General features: G+C 39.7%; 1 protein-coding gene across 1 annotated transcript in view; it reads right to left on the bottom strand.

The window, feature by feature from the left end:
• PGM5 (phosphoglucomutase 5) overlaps positions 1-16,223 on the bottom strand; it is a 208,160-nt gene extending 191,937 nt beyond the window's left edge. Inside the window, exon 1 of the mRNA XM_021001819.2 lies at positions 15,790-16,223. Within this exon, the coding sequence (XP_020857478.1) occupies positions 15,790-16,050 (261 nt within the window). The 5' untranslated portion in view covers positions 16,051-16,223. The remainder of the gene's footprint in view (positions 1-15,789) is intronic.
• Positions 16,224-16,461: the final 238 nt, after the last annotated feature.

The following is a 16,461-nucleotide window of genomic DNA, read 5'->3' as shown; positions in this document are numbered from 1 at the left end:
TTTAACTTTTTTTTAAGTTTTGAGTTCCAAATTCTCTCCTCCTCTTCCCTCTCATTGAGAAGGCAAGCAAGTTAATATAGATTATTACATAAAATATATTTCCATATTAGTCATGTTATGAAAAAAAAAGACCCCCCCCAAAAAAAAATAAAGTGGAAAATACTATGCTTCAATCTGTATTCAGTCTCCATCAGTTCTTTCTCTGGAAATGGATAGCATTTTTCAATCTAAGTCCTTCAGAATTGTCTTTGGATCATTGTATTGCTGAGAATAGAGAAGTCATTCACAGTTGATCATCTTACAATGTTGCTGTTACTGTATACAGTGTTCTCCTGGTTCTGCTCACTTCACTTTGTATCAGTTCATGTAAGTGAAAACAGCCATTTTAAGGAAAGTAGATGCTACTAGTTTCCAAGGAGCAAAAAGAACAATGGAAAAGACTTACAGGGACACGAGAATCAAAACTAAAAACCATCCTAAGAGGAAAAATAGTTGACATTCATAGTGCTTTTAAGGTTCCCTGTGTTATTTCATTTGCTCTTCCCAACAAACCTCTGAGATGGGTGCTCTCATTAGGGATAGGAATTACACCTGTGTTTCATTCATATAGGAAATTCCCAGGTGAAGAAATCCCCTCTACCAATGCCCTTTAGCACCTTTTCATCTTAACAAGAGATGACTTGCCTAGTGTCACACTCCCAATATGTAACAGAGGCAGAATTTGAACTCAGGTCTTCTGGGATCTGAGACCAGCCTTCTATCCACTATACCCTGCTGCCTCTAGATGGATTATCACTATCACCTGTAATTTACAGATTAGGAAATTAAGGCCAAGAGAAGTTAAGAGACTTACCCAGGGTCACACAGCTGGTATCTGAAGTGAGATATGAACCCAGATTTCCTTTCCACATAGAGCCCTGGACCTGGAGTCAGGAAGACTCATCTTCCAGAGTTCAAAACCTGGCATCACACACTTACTAGCTATTTGACCCTGGGCAACTCACTTAACCTTGTTTGTCTCAGTTTCCTCATCTGTTAAATGAGCTAGAGGAGGAAATGGCAAATCACTCCAGCGTCTTTGCCAAGAAAGCCCCAAATGGGATCATAAAAGCTAGGCACAAGTGAAACAACTGAAAAACAAATCCTGCCTCTCACCATGCCAATACATACTTAATGTATGTATACTATACTACATATAATATATATATACAATATGTATTCAATGTATATATACTTAGACATACAAACACACCTGAAGCAGAAGCATGCACATGCACTGTATGTATGTATAGATATAGATATAGATATAGATATAGATATAGATATAGATATAGATATAGATATAGATATAGATATAGATATAGATATAGATATAGATATAGATATAGATATAGATATAGATAGATAGATATATACACACACACAGACATTCGTACATACATTGTATATGTGTGTATGTGTATGTATATGTGTATAATTCCAATGAAGACAGAGCTAAAAGAGAGGAGAGATCACCCACATATAGTGAAGATGAATAGGGACTAGATGTGTAATTTCATTGATATAGGGAACTCCCAGATGAGGAAATTCCCTATACCAACACTTCTGCATTTTGCAACTTACTGAGCTGCCTAGACTCTACGGATTGAGTGAACTGCAAGCATCATGCAGCCAGTATATGTCAGTACGTGGAATTTGAATCCAAGTCCTCCTGATTCAGAGTCCAGCTCTCCATCCACTGGGTCACACACTGCCTCTTTCACCTCCATCTACCATCAGTAATATCCTCCTCCAAAGCATCACTGTGGCATGCAAGCAACAAAATTCTCAAAGAAGTAAGTACAAAGCTAGAAAGACTTCAGGTAAAGGCCTGATGACTGACTCTATGAAACACTTTACTAAGTTCAAGGTCCAAGCCACTTTTCACCTGAATTGGCCATCAGATGATGAACTTTATTTTGGGCAGATCAACTCACAAATACTACGTACTAAGATACAAAGAAATTGTGATCTGTACAAAAGTGGTACCCACCACAATTAAATATTCTGCAAGGGAGCTAACCAATGAAGAGCTGGAAAGGACCTTAGCGGTCACCTAACTAAAACCTCTCAGTTTATACATGAGAAAACTTGAGTTAAATGACTTATACAAGATTACACAGATAGTAAATTCTAGAGAGAAGGTTTGAACTAGGTCTTAAATTTTCAGTAATCTTGTATGGCTTCTAGTCATGGAATACCACAATCAGTCAGTCAATAAACAAGCATTTATTAAGTGTCTACCATTTTTTAAAAAATCTAGACCCAGTGCTCTTTCCAATGTACTATACTGTCTTGATATATTTTCTTGCCTCTCTCTCTCCATATGTGTGTGTGTGTGTGTATGTGTGTGTGTATATATATGGGTGTGGGTATGTGGGTGTGGGTGTGGGTATGTATATACACATATGTATGTATGTATGTATGTATGTATATATGTATGTATATATACACACACATACTCATATAAAGTTCTAAACATATATACAGATACATGTAGGTGTGTATGTACATATATACACGTGTGTATACATATGTGTGTATATATGTACACACATATATAAAACGGTTGTTTTGCAGCCAGTGACCTCAATTCCCAAAACTGATACCACTAAAGAAGTAAACGAATATGGTAGCCTCTAATATAAAACCTAGAGTGACAAAATTTTTTAAAAGGGTATTAAAAGTACACCTTAGCTAAGTAGATAAATGCAATAGGCATGCAGTATAGGCCACATATGTTTGACTATACTCCCAGTGCAGCTGAACTAGATTAAAATGTAATTGGGAAATATTTAACAAAATAAATAAAAATACAATAGAACATAGATAATGTTAATTTGTGATTTTCTAAGTCGACGTGTAGCAGGAGGGATCCTTATGTATGGTGTAGTTCCCATTCCTATTTGAGTTTGACCTCAAGATAGCGGAGAGCAAGCAGGCCTCAGAATAGAAAATAGGGTTCGAGTCTCATCTCTGTTATATACTAGTGGTACAACCTTAGACAAATCATTTAATCTCACCATGCCCCAGACAATTCTTTAAGACTCAACTGCATAATAGTTGCTGATCTGATAGAGTTTTCTTACCTGGAATCTGCAAGCATTTATTAAGCACCTACTATGTACCAGGCACCAGATCCAACAAAACAAAACAAAGCAAAACCATAGCACCCACACTAATTGGTCACATAATAAAATTGCCCAGTACAAGAACCTCAGCCTTCATTCTCCTATTTAAGAAGTGGTTGGCAACTCAGGCCTCCCCACTTCTATCAGTCTTTCTTCTTTCCATTCCAGCTCCACTGACACAACACATCCCCACATAATAACAGCAATGCTGCAGATGTCACCAAACCATGACAGCACTTGGTCATCCTGCCATTGACCTGACTGATGAACAGCCAGGACCTCAAGGTGGAAAGTGAGTGTTAAAATGAGCAGCATACATAATGCGATTGTTTAATTTTGCCTGGAATCCTCTCATAGCCTATTCCAGTTTCTTCTGGGTGGGGACAGCTTCCTAAATCTCTGTTTTGTATATTCAGCCCCTAGCTATCAGAGCTCCTACCATGCCCAAAAAGAAAAAATATTTTAGAGAAAATTCTGAGGGCAAGTTTCACACATCATATCTTGGATATATGTATACTACTTTCAATAAACTTAATTAAGTTTCATTACAAAATCTAATAAAGCAGCATTTTTTAAAAATGCCATCTGGGTCTCTGGATACAGCTAAACAAAGCTTAAAATAACCCATCCCAGCAGCTGGGAGGCCCCAGCTGTTCTCCAAACCTCCCCTCCCCTGCAACTTCCCCATAAAAAGAGTGAATGAGAAGTATAGGTTAAAAGAGCCAAGAATGGACTGACCCAAAAAGAAGACAAGTGGACCCCAAAGGCCACTAATACAAAATTCTCAAATACAAGCCTACCCACAAAATCACTAAGATGGCTATACTACCTATCAAATATCTGGTGGACAGTGCTACAACTTAAGAGACATAAGGGGAAGAGAAAGTTCAATTTTGTTGAAAGATTTTTAGTTCTTTCTTTCCCTATTACTGTAAGTAATGTTGCCAAAATTCTGCAGTAGATAATTAGGAGAGAGAAATCAGGGCATATAGAACCTACCTTTCTCTCCCTTCTATAATTAAGTATTCATGAATAACTGGGTTTAAATTCTTCCTCAGTGGATTAGCTATGTGACGCTTGGCAAGCCTTGGTGGCATAGCAGATAAAATGTTGGGCTTCCTGAATTCAAATCCTACCTCAAACAGCTACTTGCTTTATGACCCTGGGCAAAACACTTAACTCTTCTCAATCTTAGTTTCCTCATCTGTAAAATGGGAATAATAATATCAGCTAACTCACAAGATCCTTGTGAGGACAAAATGAGAAAATGGATGTAAAATACATTGTAAAGTTTAAAGAGTCATATAAATCCTAGCGATTAAGTCACTTAATCTCTCTGGATCTCAGTTTCTTCATTTACAAAATAAGTGAGTTAAGCTTAAAGACTTCTAGCTCTAAATCTATGATCTTATAATCCTATACCCAGGTCAGATCCAGAAAAGGAAAGCTGAGTGACAAAAGCACGTTTTATATTCTTCCCCTCTTCTCCATCTACTCCATCCACCTCTGGACTGATTCATCTCTATTTGACACATCCCTTTGTCATTTGGACCAGAACAAGTCTATCATTCTCATCACAGGAGCCCATCAAAACAGCAAGATGCAAAGTTCTTTTAAACACAAGAGCTTCTCTCTGGTCGAATGGGGACCAACTAATCAACTATCCGGGACAATCCCTGCAACCAGAAGGCAACATTTCCAAAGCCTCTATCCTCCTCATCTCACTGGCAGATGAAGAGTAAAGAAGAGGGTTGGGAAGGCAAATAGAATAACAAATTCAGATCAGATACAGATGAAGAAAATGAGGCCCAGAGTGAAGAAGGTATTTGTCCAAGTCCATACAGCTGCTAAGTGGCAGAATTGAAATTTGAACTCAAGTCCTTGAACTTGAAATCTATTGTTATGCGTACCTGATGCCTCAATAGTTGAGTCAATGATATTAGAAAAACATGGAAAGATTTGCATGAAATAATGAAAAGAGAAATGAGCAGAACCAAAAGAATGTTGTATACAGTAATAGCAACATCCTTTTAAGAATTACTTTGAGAGAATAAGCCATTTTGACTATTATAAATACCCAAATTAACTACAAAGGACATATGAAGAAAGATGTTATCTGTACCCAGAGAAAGAAATGATAAATAGATGTATAGAATAATTTTACATATATACACAAATATACATATATTATATACACATACCTATATATTAGGTATTAGATAAATATACATTAAACACCTATTTGTGTCTAATGGTAGCCATCTCTAGGGTGGGGCAGGGGGGAGGGGAGAAAAAAGAGGGGAAAGGAATTTACGTGATAACTTTATTATATTTTTAAAAGGAATAGCAAGCTGTACATAATAGATTTGCGGTTTCATCTGTAGTCATCTTTTTATTATACTATGTTATAGAATTGCTCATTTTATTCCATAAATTAAAAACAAAAAAAATTTAAGTGCCTGCTATGTACCAGGCACTCTGCTATGCACTGGGGATACCAAGAAAGGCAAAAACTGTCCCTGCCTTCAAGGAGCTCACAATCTAATGGGGGGAATCAACACACACACAACAATGTACAAACAAGACATACATAGGACAAATTAGAAATAATCTCAGAGGGAAGGCACTAGCATTAGGGAGAAGCAGGAAAGGCTTCTTGCAGGAACAGGGGTTTTAGCTAGGACTTGAAGGAAGCTGGGGAAGTCAAAAGATAGAAAAGAGGAGGGAGAGAATTCCAAGCATAAGGGACAGTCAGTGAAAATGCCCAGAGTTTGGAGATGGAGCATCATGTTTCAGGAACAGCAAGGAGGCCAGAGTCAGCACAAAACTCTACATTAGACTTCTTGACCTTCAAGAAAGCTGTTCCACAAGGTTTTGTCTCATATGCACAGTCAACTTTCATTTATCTGGAAATTAACCATCCACTCCTCCTCCTAACCTGTGTCTCAGGTTACCTATAGGAGGGCTGAGTCAGAAGGGCATAATTTTTTTGGTAAATGTTATATGCACAGAACAGTTTATTTTGTGGTTGTTTTAAGTATTTGTAGTATTTGGTAGTCTAGCTGTGTTCCATCTATTTGGTTTTGTTACAGAACGGTCTGCCTCCTTTAAGAATTCAGGTTGTAAAATGCCATTATAACTTATCATTCACCCAAGGAGAATCTTAGAAAGAATTAGGAACAGCTGGAGACACAAAGGGTAATATCACATGTCTCTAGTTTAAAAGATGTCCAGAAAAGAGAGAAAGAGAAAAAGAAAGTGTTCATGCATAGGCTGATCTGTTTGGAAGAAAGACAAATCAAGCTGAAAAACTTAGATGAGCCATAATCAGGGCTGAAGTGGCATTGAGCACTTAAATCTTAGCTACTTAGTTGAGAAGATGCTTTAAATAAAAAACTGATCAGAAAAAAAAAGTGGGGAAGAGAGCCTGGGACAAAATTGTACATCACAGTGAGATAAACAAAGGAAATGTTTGGAAAGTGAATTTTATTACAGCTAAGTAATACAGCGTGCCTTTTGTACTAACAAGTCTTTTTTCACTTACTCTATGTGGTTTGTGCTTAAAAGTTGATCTAGCCCATTTTGTACTGCAAAAGATTTATACTTTGGATGTGATAATAATTGTAAGGAGCTTAGCACAGTGTCTGGCATATAAGTCCTATGTAAATGTTAGTTATTATTATTTAAGTCTACTTGGGATGAGACTTTAATAACCCTAAGAAGCCTTGATTTTTTTATATAGAAAAGATTATAACCTAAATATCCCAAAATGGTCAATTACACATATAAAAGTCAACCCTTGATTGTTTACATAAATGAAGAAAAATGGGATCATAGAATTATAGTTATAAATGACCTTAGATTGTGACTAAGTCATTTAACCTCTTGGTGCCCCCCAGATAACTCTCTAAGACCAAAAATTATAGTTGAATTGTTGATCTGCATCAATGAATCTGAATCAATCTTCATCACACCAAAAGTTCCCTTCAAAGATAAAATAACATATAACCCCTTCCCCCCCAAAAAAAAGTCCTGAGAGGTCATTTAATGCAACCATCTCACAGAACCACTGAATCTCAGAGTTGACAAGGACATCAAAGTTCAAGTCAGTCTCATACATGATCAAGAAATCCTCTTTAGAGCAAACACTCATCCAGCTTTCATTTGAGAACAATGATGATGATAATGATGATGAAGAAGGAGAAGAAAAAAGAAGGAGGAGGAGGAAGAGGAGGAGGAAAAAGAGAAGAAGAAAAAGAATGAGAAGGAGGAGAAGTAGCTAGGTGGTATGGTAGGTAGGAGTCAGGAAGACTTATCTTCTGGAGTTCAAATCCAGCCTCAGACACTTTACTAGCTGTGTGACCCTGGGCAGTTTACTTAACCCTGTTTGCCTCAATTTCTTCATCTATAAAAATGAGCTGGAAAAGGAAATGGCAAATCACTCCAGTATCTTTGCCGAGAAAACCCCAAATGAGCTCATGAAGACTTAGACACAACTGAAATGACTGAACAACAAATTCCTAGAGACCATTTTTTAGAGGCTAAGGGGCCGGGGGGGGGGGGGAGGGAGTAGAAGAATTTCTTTGCCTGATGGAACTTTTGTAAAGAACAGTGATTTCTAGGTGTTACTCATAAAATTTTAGAGTTGAGAAGCATTGCTGAAATCATCTAATTAACTCCCATTTCTAAAGCAGATAGACCTTCCACTCCAACCTAATGAATTGCTAATTCATCATCTACCCTTTGTGAAAACACCTTCAGTCACATGGAACCCACTACTTCAAAACCAGGCCATTTCATTTTTGGAAAGTTCTCATAGTTAGAAAGTGTTTCCTTACACTGAGTCCAAATTGGCCTCTCTGAAATTTCCACCCATTATATCCTAGTTCTACCCTCTGGACTTAAACAGAGTAAATCTAATCCCTCTTCTATACAACACCCCTTTACCTGCATAAAGATACCTATCATGTTCCCCACAAATATTTTTTTCTTTAGGTTACACATCTTTAATTCCTTCAACTTTTACTCATATGACAGATGAAGATGCTGAGACTCCAAAGTGGTGAAATAACTTACTCAAGATTATGTAGCTAAGTGGCAAAGCAAGAATTTGAAGCCAGGTCCTCTGACTCCAAAACCAGAGCCATTTCCACTGAATGAATGATATTAACTTTCTTCCTTTTTTTTTTTTGGAGGGGGACAATGGGTCACACAGCTAGTAAGTATCTGAGACCAGATTTGAACTCAGGTCCTCCCGACTCCAGGGTGAGTGCTCTAACACTGTACCACCTAGCTGCCCCAACATTAACTTTCTGTGCAGAAAATACAGAATCTAAAATTACAAAGATAACATAGGAAATTTAAAAAATCAGTCTTGGAATCAGGAAGACAGGGATTTTAAATTGGATATGTGTGACCATAGACAAATAGCTTAACCTCTCAGTGCCCCCCCAAGCAACCCTTTAAGATAAGTTCCCGAAAAGTAGCTATTCTGCAATGGTGGGAGAAATTAAACAATGCTTGCTTAATTGACCTATATTAGATTTTCATTGGATGTGAAAAAAACTTTTCAAACCATATATTTACTTTTGTAGTTCTAGCAATCAATCAAGACCAAACCATTTTAAATGCTTTAATGCAAAGTGCTTTACAAATCTTAACTCATTTTATCCTCATAAACAGGGCTGGAAGGTAAGTACTATTTTGTTGTTGTTGTTGTTGTTGAATCTTTGCAGTCATGTCAGACTCTTTCTGACCCCATTTGGGGTTTTCTTGTCAAAGAAAGCAGTTTGCCATTTCCTTCTCATTTTACAGATGAGGAAACTGAGGCAAACAGGGTTAAGTGACTTGCCCAGGCTCACACAGCTAGTTAGTGTCTGAGGCTGGATTTGGACTCAGAATAATGAGTATTCCTGATTTCAGGCCTGGGGCTCAATCTACTGGGCCACCTAGCTGCCCCATTTTACAGGTGAGGAAACTGAGGCATAGAGAGATTAAGTGACTTGCTTAGGTTCATGAACTATTAACTAAGGTTGAATTTGAACTCAAGACTTCCTAAGTCCAAATCCATCATTCTATCCACTCTGCTACCTATCCATTCCAAAAGAAAGGAATATGATATATTAGTCAAGCCTCCATTATATAAGGGCTATCTTAAGGATAAATGGCCCTGATTAGAGGTTGGGTGGTATGGTAGAAAGAGCACAGAATCTGGAGTCTTGGGCTTGAATCCCTGCCCTTGCACTTAGGCTAGCTGTACCACCTCAGCATTCACTTAGTCTCTTGTAGGACTCCCCTTCCTCATCTGTGAAATGGTGGCAATAATGCCTGCCTTGCAAAGTTAAGAGGAACATATTTATAAACCATAAATTCCCAAAGTGAGATGAGTTATCACCATTCCTGCGCTAAAACCCTCTTCTTGAGCCTCATCTGTGTCAGTCAGAGGACCCACAAAGATGAAATCATGAATCCTTTAGTTTTTGAGATATTATTAGTACCTTTGCTCGATTTTGCTTTAGCTATTGATCTTCTGACCTTTCTGCATATCATTAGTAGCTCCACAAGAAGATGAGTGGGGAAATAAAAGATGAAACTCAAACCAACAAAGTTTGGGACTGATTGGAGGAGGAGGAGGAGGAGGAGGAGGAGGAGGAGGAGGAGGAGGAGAAAAGAGGAAGAAGAAGAAGAAGAAGAAGAAGAAGAAGAAGAAGAAGGAGGAGGAGGAGGAGGAGGAGGAGGAGGAGAGGAGGAGGAGGAGGAGAGGAGAAGAAGAAGGAGAAGGAGAAGGAGAAGAAGAAGGGGAGGAGAAGAAGAAGCAGCTTAGTAGGGGTGAAAGCAGTAACTTCAGGATTAAGTGAAGTGAGGTTGGAAATTTTAATTAAACATACTATGTCCCTGACTTCCTACCACTACTAATAAAACCCTGCTGTATTCAAAAAAAAATTGCCATTTTTAATTATCCTTTACATATTTTACCAAATTCTCCATCTAGAAAAATAAATTGTGGGGCAGCTAGATAGGGCAGTAGATAGAGCAGTGACCCTGGAGTCAGGAGGACTTGAGTTCAAATGTGACCTCAGACGCTTACTAGCTGTGTGATCCTGAGCAAGTCACTTAACCCCAGTTGCCAACAACAAAAGAAAGCTTCTTCCTCTTCAAAAACATTTCTTCAAACTTTAAACAGAAGTCAAATCCTTCTGCCATGAGATAGCCCTTCAATTATTTGAAGATAAATATCCTATCCCTGTTAGTCATCTCTTCTTCAGACTGAAGATCAGTCAGTTACTTTGAGCAATTCTTCCATGATGTGAACTCAGTGCCTTTCACCATCTTGATCACCCTCCTTGAGATATTCTCTGGTTTCTCAATGCCCAGTGGTATCCAGAATCAAATACAATATTTCAGATGTATAATGGGGCTAGTGCTTCCCTTAGAAGTCTGGAATTTATTTCTCTCTTAAAGGAGTTGGTCATATTAGTATTTTTGGCTGTTCTATCACACTGTTGACTCATTTTTAGTTTACAATCCCCAACGACTCCTAAATCATTTTTCAAATGAACTGCTATCTAACTATGTAAAAAGGGATTTTTTTGTTGTTGCTCTTTTGGGGTTTTTGTTATTTTTTAGCCAAGTGTGGAACTTTACAGTTGCCCCTGTTAAATTTTACTTGTTGGATTTGGCCTAACTTTCTAAACTGTCATGTTTTTGAGATCCTGGCTCTATTAATTGAAGATATCAGCTTTGCCTCCTACTACCAAATGTCCTCTGAAAGTCTTCAAAGAATGCCACCTATGGCTTTATCCAAGCCATTTATAAAAATGATATGTAGCACTAGGCCAAGGATAGTTTCCTAGGAGACTTGTTAGAGGCCTCCTTCCAAGCTGACATTGAATCTTTAATGAGTACTCTTGGAAACTGAAAGCTCATCCTGTATCCACGTAACAGTCTAACCCACAACTGTCTATCTTGTCCACAAGAGTATCATGAGAGACATTATCAAATGCTTTGCTGATATTCTGGTAACATAGACAAAAGAAGAATGAAGTTGACTCACATGACATGCTTTTGGTGTTGTCATCATATCCTCTTTGTGATCAGTCTTTCCTCTTCTGAAGTCACTAACCATCTCTTTGACAAGGCATTCTAGATTTTTACCGAGGATTGAATTCAGATTTACTGCTCCAGAGTTTGTAGACTCCACCATCTTTCCTTCTTTGAAAACCTAATTTTTTTTTTCCAATCGTGCAGAGCCTCACCTATTCTTCATGGCATATGGAAACAGCACTGGTTCTGGATTCAAGGGACCTGAGTTCTAAAGGCAGCTAGGTGGTATAGTAGATAAAGCACCAGGCTTGGGGTCAGGAAAACCTGAGTTCAAATCCAGCCTCAGATATTTACTAGCTGTGTGACCCTGGGAAAGTCACTTAATCTTCATTTGCCTCAGTTTCTTCATCTATAAAATGAGGATAATAATATCTACTTCCCAGAGTTATTGTGAAGATAAATGAGAACAACTGTAGAGCACTTAGCAAAGCACCTGACTCATATTAAGTGCTATGTAAATATTAACTCACCTTGGATTTCTACTACCTATGTAATCTTGGCAGATAAGTGGTGACATGGGTAGGCTTACAGTCAGGAAGACTCATCTTTTTGAGTTGAAACCCCAAATGGAATTATGAAGAGTCAGACACAACTGAAAACGATTGAACAGGGATGTAATCTTGAATAATTCGCTTAACCTTGTGGATCTGATTTTCCTCATCTGAAAAACTGAGGGTTGAACTGGATGGCCTCTGAAGTCCCTTGCAGTTTTAGATTTTTGATTTAAGGTCTTTCCAATATCACTAACAGTAACTCCAAAATCACATCTGCCAGTCCTTTCAAGATAGGGATGTAGTTTTTCAGAGCCTAGTGACTCAGACTCATCAAAGACAGGTGGAGCTCTCTTGTTATCTCCTTATTATTAATAGTGAGGTTCAACTCTCTGTTAGCCAACTTTGCTCTCTGTTTCAGTTCAAAGATTATTCCATTTAAAAAGTTTCAAAATTTGTCATTCAGTCACATCTGACTCTTCCTGACCCCATTTGGGGTTTTCTTGGCAAAGATACTTGAGTGGCTTGCCATTTCCTTCTCCAGCTCATTTGACAGATGAGGAAACTGAGGCAAACAGGGTCAAGTGACTTGCCCAGGTCCCACAGTTAGTAAGTGCCTGAGGTTGGATTTGAACTCAAAAAGATGAATCTTCCTGACTCCAGGCCTGGCACTCCATCCATCATGCCACTTAGCTGCCCTTAAATACACACACACACACACACACACACACACACACATACTCACAGGTACATATATACATGTGTGTGTGTGTATATATATATATATATATACATATATATACACATACATACACATGTATAAAACAAAATAAAAGTTGAATGGAATTATATTGGCTCCATCATCAGTTGTTATCTCATCCACCTGAGCAGTGATACTATCCCCACTTTGATCCTCTTATTTTTTCCCAATATAATTTTATAAGTCCTTTCCTGCTTTATTACTTTGTACTTTTTTCATTAAATCAAGTCATCAATCATTTTTAAAGTGCTTACCATATACCAGGCACTATACAATGGAGAACCTCTCAAGGTTTTGGACTAGAAAAGTGACAAGCCCAGAGAGTAGTGCCTTAGGAAGACTATAAGGTTTGGAGTATGGGAAATGGACTAGAAAAGAGATGGATTAGTTAGTTAGTTCTGTACTATTACAATAGGCCAGGTAAAAGGCAATAGGTTCTTTCTATTAGGATGGAAGGGGTGGTGGGACAGATATAAGAGGTGTCATGGAGGTAGACTGATTAGAATCTGAAGAAGGGAGGTGAGGGAAGAATTAAAAATAACTGATGTTTCAAGGCAGGATGACAGAGGATCATTGTGCCTTCAACAACAGGAGGGCAAGTTTAGGGGAGACACAATTGGGCAATTCTTGAGTTGGAGGTGCTGGAAAGACATTCAGGAGGTGGATTTGCTCTGCAGGCAGTTGGAGATATAATCTTAGAGCCCTGGAAAGAGGTTAGAACCAGGACTATAGATTTGAAAGATAGTTTTTCAAAGTTTTTTTTTCTGTTTCTTTTTTCCCTTTTTTTTTTTTGCTTGTGGCATACTATCCTTCACCATGAGGAATAAAAGGACATTGAATTTTCAAGCTGGCCACACAAGGGGATGGTCAAGAGGCTTATACAATTGTTTCTCTTCAACAAGAGCAGCTGCTTTGATGCTTTCTTCACAAGCTCATGGTGTGGCAGGTTTTGAGGCTGATGCATACATGTAACAGGCAAGTTTTATTTCTTTTGCAAATACCTTACCAATCCATGTGCTGAGTAAGTAAAAGTCATACTAAACAAAATTTATAAATTTTCTTTTATCTAAAATACTATATCAAAATTTGTATAGCATGCCTCTGGAAACTTGCAGCACATCCTTAAGAACTACTGGATTAGGGAGCCTAAGCTTTGAACAGAAGCTCAGGAGCCTTATAATAAAAGAAACTAGGAAATTTCCTATGCAAATCAACCGAGAGTGACCTTAAAAATATCCCTGTGAGCTGTCGGCAGCAGACAGGCTCCGTTGCTCTCATTCCCTTGAAAAATTGGCCCAACAAGTATGAAAGCCGTACATCTCCCAAAGCTAGTTATCCTTAATCATTCCACAGGGAATGGTTTTGGCAGACCAGAGTAAAAGCCCATTTATCAGCTTCCCTCCAGCTCTCAGCTTAAAGCCAACTTTCATCAATCCCAAGTGAGGAGACAGAGAGACAGGTAAGCACTGTATTCCAAAAGCAGTGTTGCCTACTGTGGTCATCCCTCACAACTATCTGCCTTGTTTTCTCCAATCTCTCTGGTTATTCATCAAAAACTTCTAAACTCCCTAAAATATTGAATAGAATGCTTAGGAAGGGTAAGCATGAAGCACACAGTACCAGAAAGTTAGCCTTTAAAAGAAATCAGCAGTGTGAAAATGAGAGGGGAAAGGGAGGAGAAAGAAAGAAAAAGCATTCACTAACCGGTTTTGTTTCCCTTAAAGAGGCTCATTCTTGCTCATGAAGAGATAAAGAAATTTCTTGTAAAGCAGAGTTTTATTGGGATGGGTCTGGTCTTACCAAGAGCTCCTAAAAAATGGTTTTAGAACAATTCTATATAAAAAATAAAAACTTAGGTACTGGAGTCCCTGGAGCTCTAGGATGATTCTTATAGGATACTCCAAGACACCCATAAGTTTTGGGGGGGGGAGGGAAGGAATGTGAAATGAAGGGATAATTTTTTTTGAAAAGCAAGGATGAGGCAATTGTTACCACGTGGGAAAGGGAAAATAGGAAAAAATAAAGACCTACAAGTACATACTGGAGAGAAACACTGATATTGAAGTGAAAGAAAATAACCATGAAAACTCCAAGGTGGGTGGGGAGGGAATTCATGAATTTGTTAAAGCAGTCAGTCAATAAACATTTACTAAATGCCTTCTATGTACCAGGCACTGTGCTAATGCTAGAGATACAAAGAGGTAAAAAAAAAATACTACCTGCCCTCAAGTAGTTCACAAGGTAATAAATTAAATGTCAAGAGAAAGCCTATGACAAGAAAGACTTAGGATCACTCTTTTTTTTTTTACTTATAACCTAAAATCATTGTGCATATCTCTTCTCAATCCACTTATAGATATGTTCTATGTGTCAGCAATGGCTAGCATATAGCATGATACCTCAGAGTCTGGCCCCATCCCACCATGAACAAATGAATGGTTAAAGAAAGCCTATCAGTTTAACAGTCTCCATTACCTTAACACCGATGAGTATCGACAGTGTTTTCAGAGGCCAAATAAGCTAGAGAAATCTCTGGGGGGCAAAAACTGTAGGAGGGAAAGGGAGTTATAAAATGATGCTCTCGATTGAGTGCCATAGACATGGAATCATCTAGTCCAATTCCCTCATTTTACAAATGAGCAGATGAGGAAACCGAGGGTCAGTTTTATACTGAGAGGCGGAGCTGAGACTAGAACTGGTTCTCCTGCCTGGGAGGCCAGGGCTCTTGCCTTAAGAGGCTGGGAAAGTACAAGGAAAAATGGAGCGGTGTAATCAAAATAAAAAGAAACTGGGGGGAGGCCGAGGAGTGGTTTATGGAGCTGGAGGAGGGGGGGACTTTGCTGTAAATCAAGAAAAGCAATGAGAGGGAGTGTTGGGCTGAGGATGCTTAGATGGGGGAAGAATGAGGCACAGTACACTAGGAAAATTAGATTTAGGTAGCACATACTAAGTGAAACCTTAATAAGATGGGATGAGGAAAGGGTGTATGACAGGGATGATAAAGATAGGATAAGAGTGGGAAAGAGGGCTCGAATGGGAATCAAAGCCAGGGCAAAACATGGGTGGCAGTGAAGATGAATGAGTGAAGAGTAAAGGAGTGAGGGGTGAGTGAAATGAATGAGTGAAGAGTAAAGGACTGAGGGGTGTGTAGCAATAGAGAGAAGGCGCCGTATCAGGATACCTGGAGATGCAGGGTGGGGGAAGCTGAGGCAGGAGGTGATCAAGGGGTGGGAAGGAGAAGGGTGTCCACCGCCCCCACACTTACCCCGTTGGCCGCGGCCATCTGGACCACAATCTCGGTGGCCGCCTTGCTGAAGTACCTGCCGTCGCTGCCCACCACCATGGTGCAGCCCTGGCGGTCTCGGAGATCGATGGACGACAGGACGCTCTGCACGAAGTTGGGCAGGTAGTTGCGCTGGCTCTCGAAGAGGCCGGTGGGTCTGCGCAGCCCCCCGCCCCCCGTCGGCTTCTGGTCCTCGTAGGGCGCGGTCTGCACCGTCAGCACCGGTATGGGGCTCCCCTCCATTGCTGCCTAGCCCTGCTCGTTGCTAGCCCTGGCGGTGAGAGCTGGACCGAAACCTATTACCCCTGTAACCTGGCGAGCGCCGCGACTCCTCCCTGCCCCAGCCTTGACTTCTCTCCCTTTCCCCAGCTGGGTCCCCCCTCACCTCCCACTCTCCCCTGGAGTACAGCGGTGCGTTCAGATGTTCCCACCCCCCACCCCCTCCTCCCACCTTCTCCCTGCTCCTGCCCTGCAGAGTTTGGCCGCAGCCTTCCAGGAAAGTGTCCCCCTGCCCCCTGAGGCAGCCAAACTTCCTCTCCAGCCCGCCTGCCCCTCTGGACCCGGTTTCTTCCCGGCAGGGAGAAGCAGCTGTACTCTCCTTCGGGGTTTCCAACACACTCCCCTCCCTACACTCCCCCCTCCTCCCAGGACGCC

This window comes from Phascolarctos cinereus, unplaced genomic scaffold (assembly GCF_003287225.1).
Source record: "Phascolarctos cinereus isolate Bilbo 61053 unplaced genomic scaffold, phaCin_HiC Scaffold_4;HRSCAF=312, whole genome shotgun sequence".
Taxonomy (NCBI): domain Eukaryota; kingdom Metazoa; phylum Chordata; class Mammalia; order Diprotodontia; family Phascolarctidae; genus Phascolarctos; species Phascolarctos cinereus.
The sequence above is the reverse complement of the archived record's forward strand: the minus strand, read 5'-3'. Positions and strand labels throughout refer to the sequence as shown.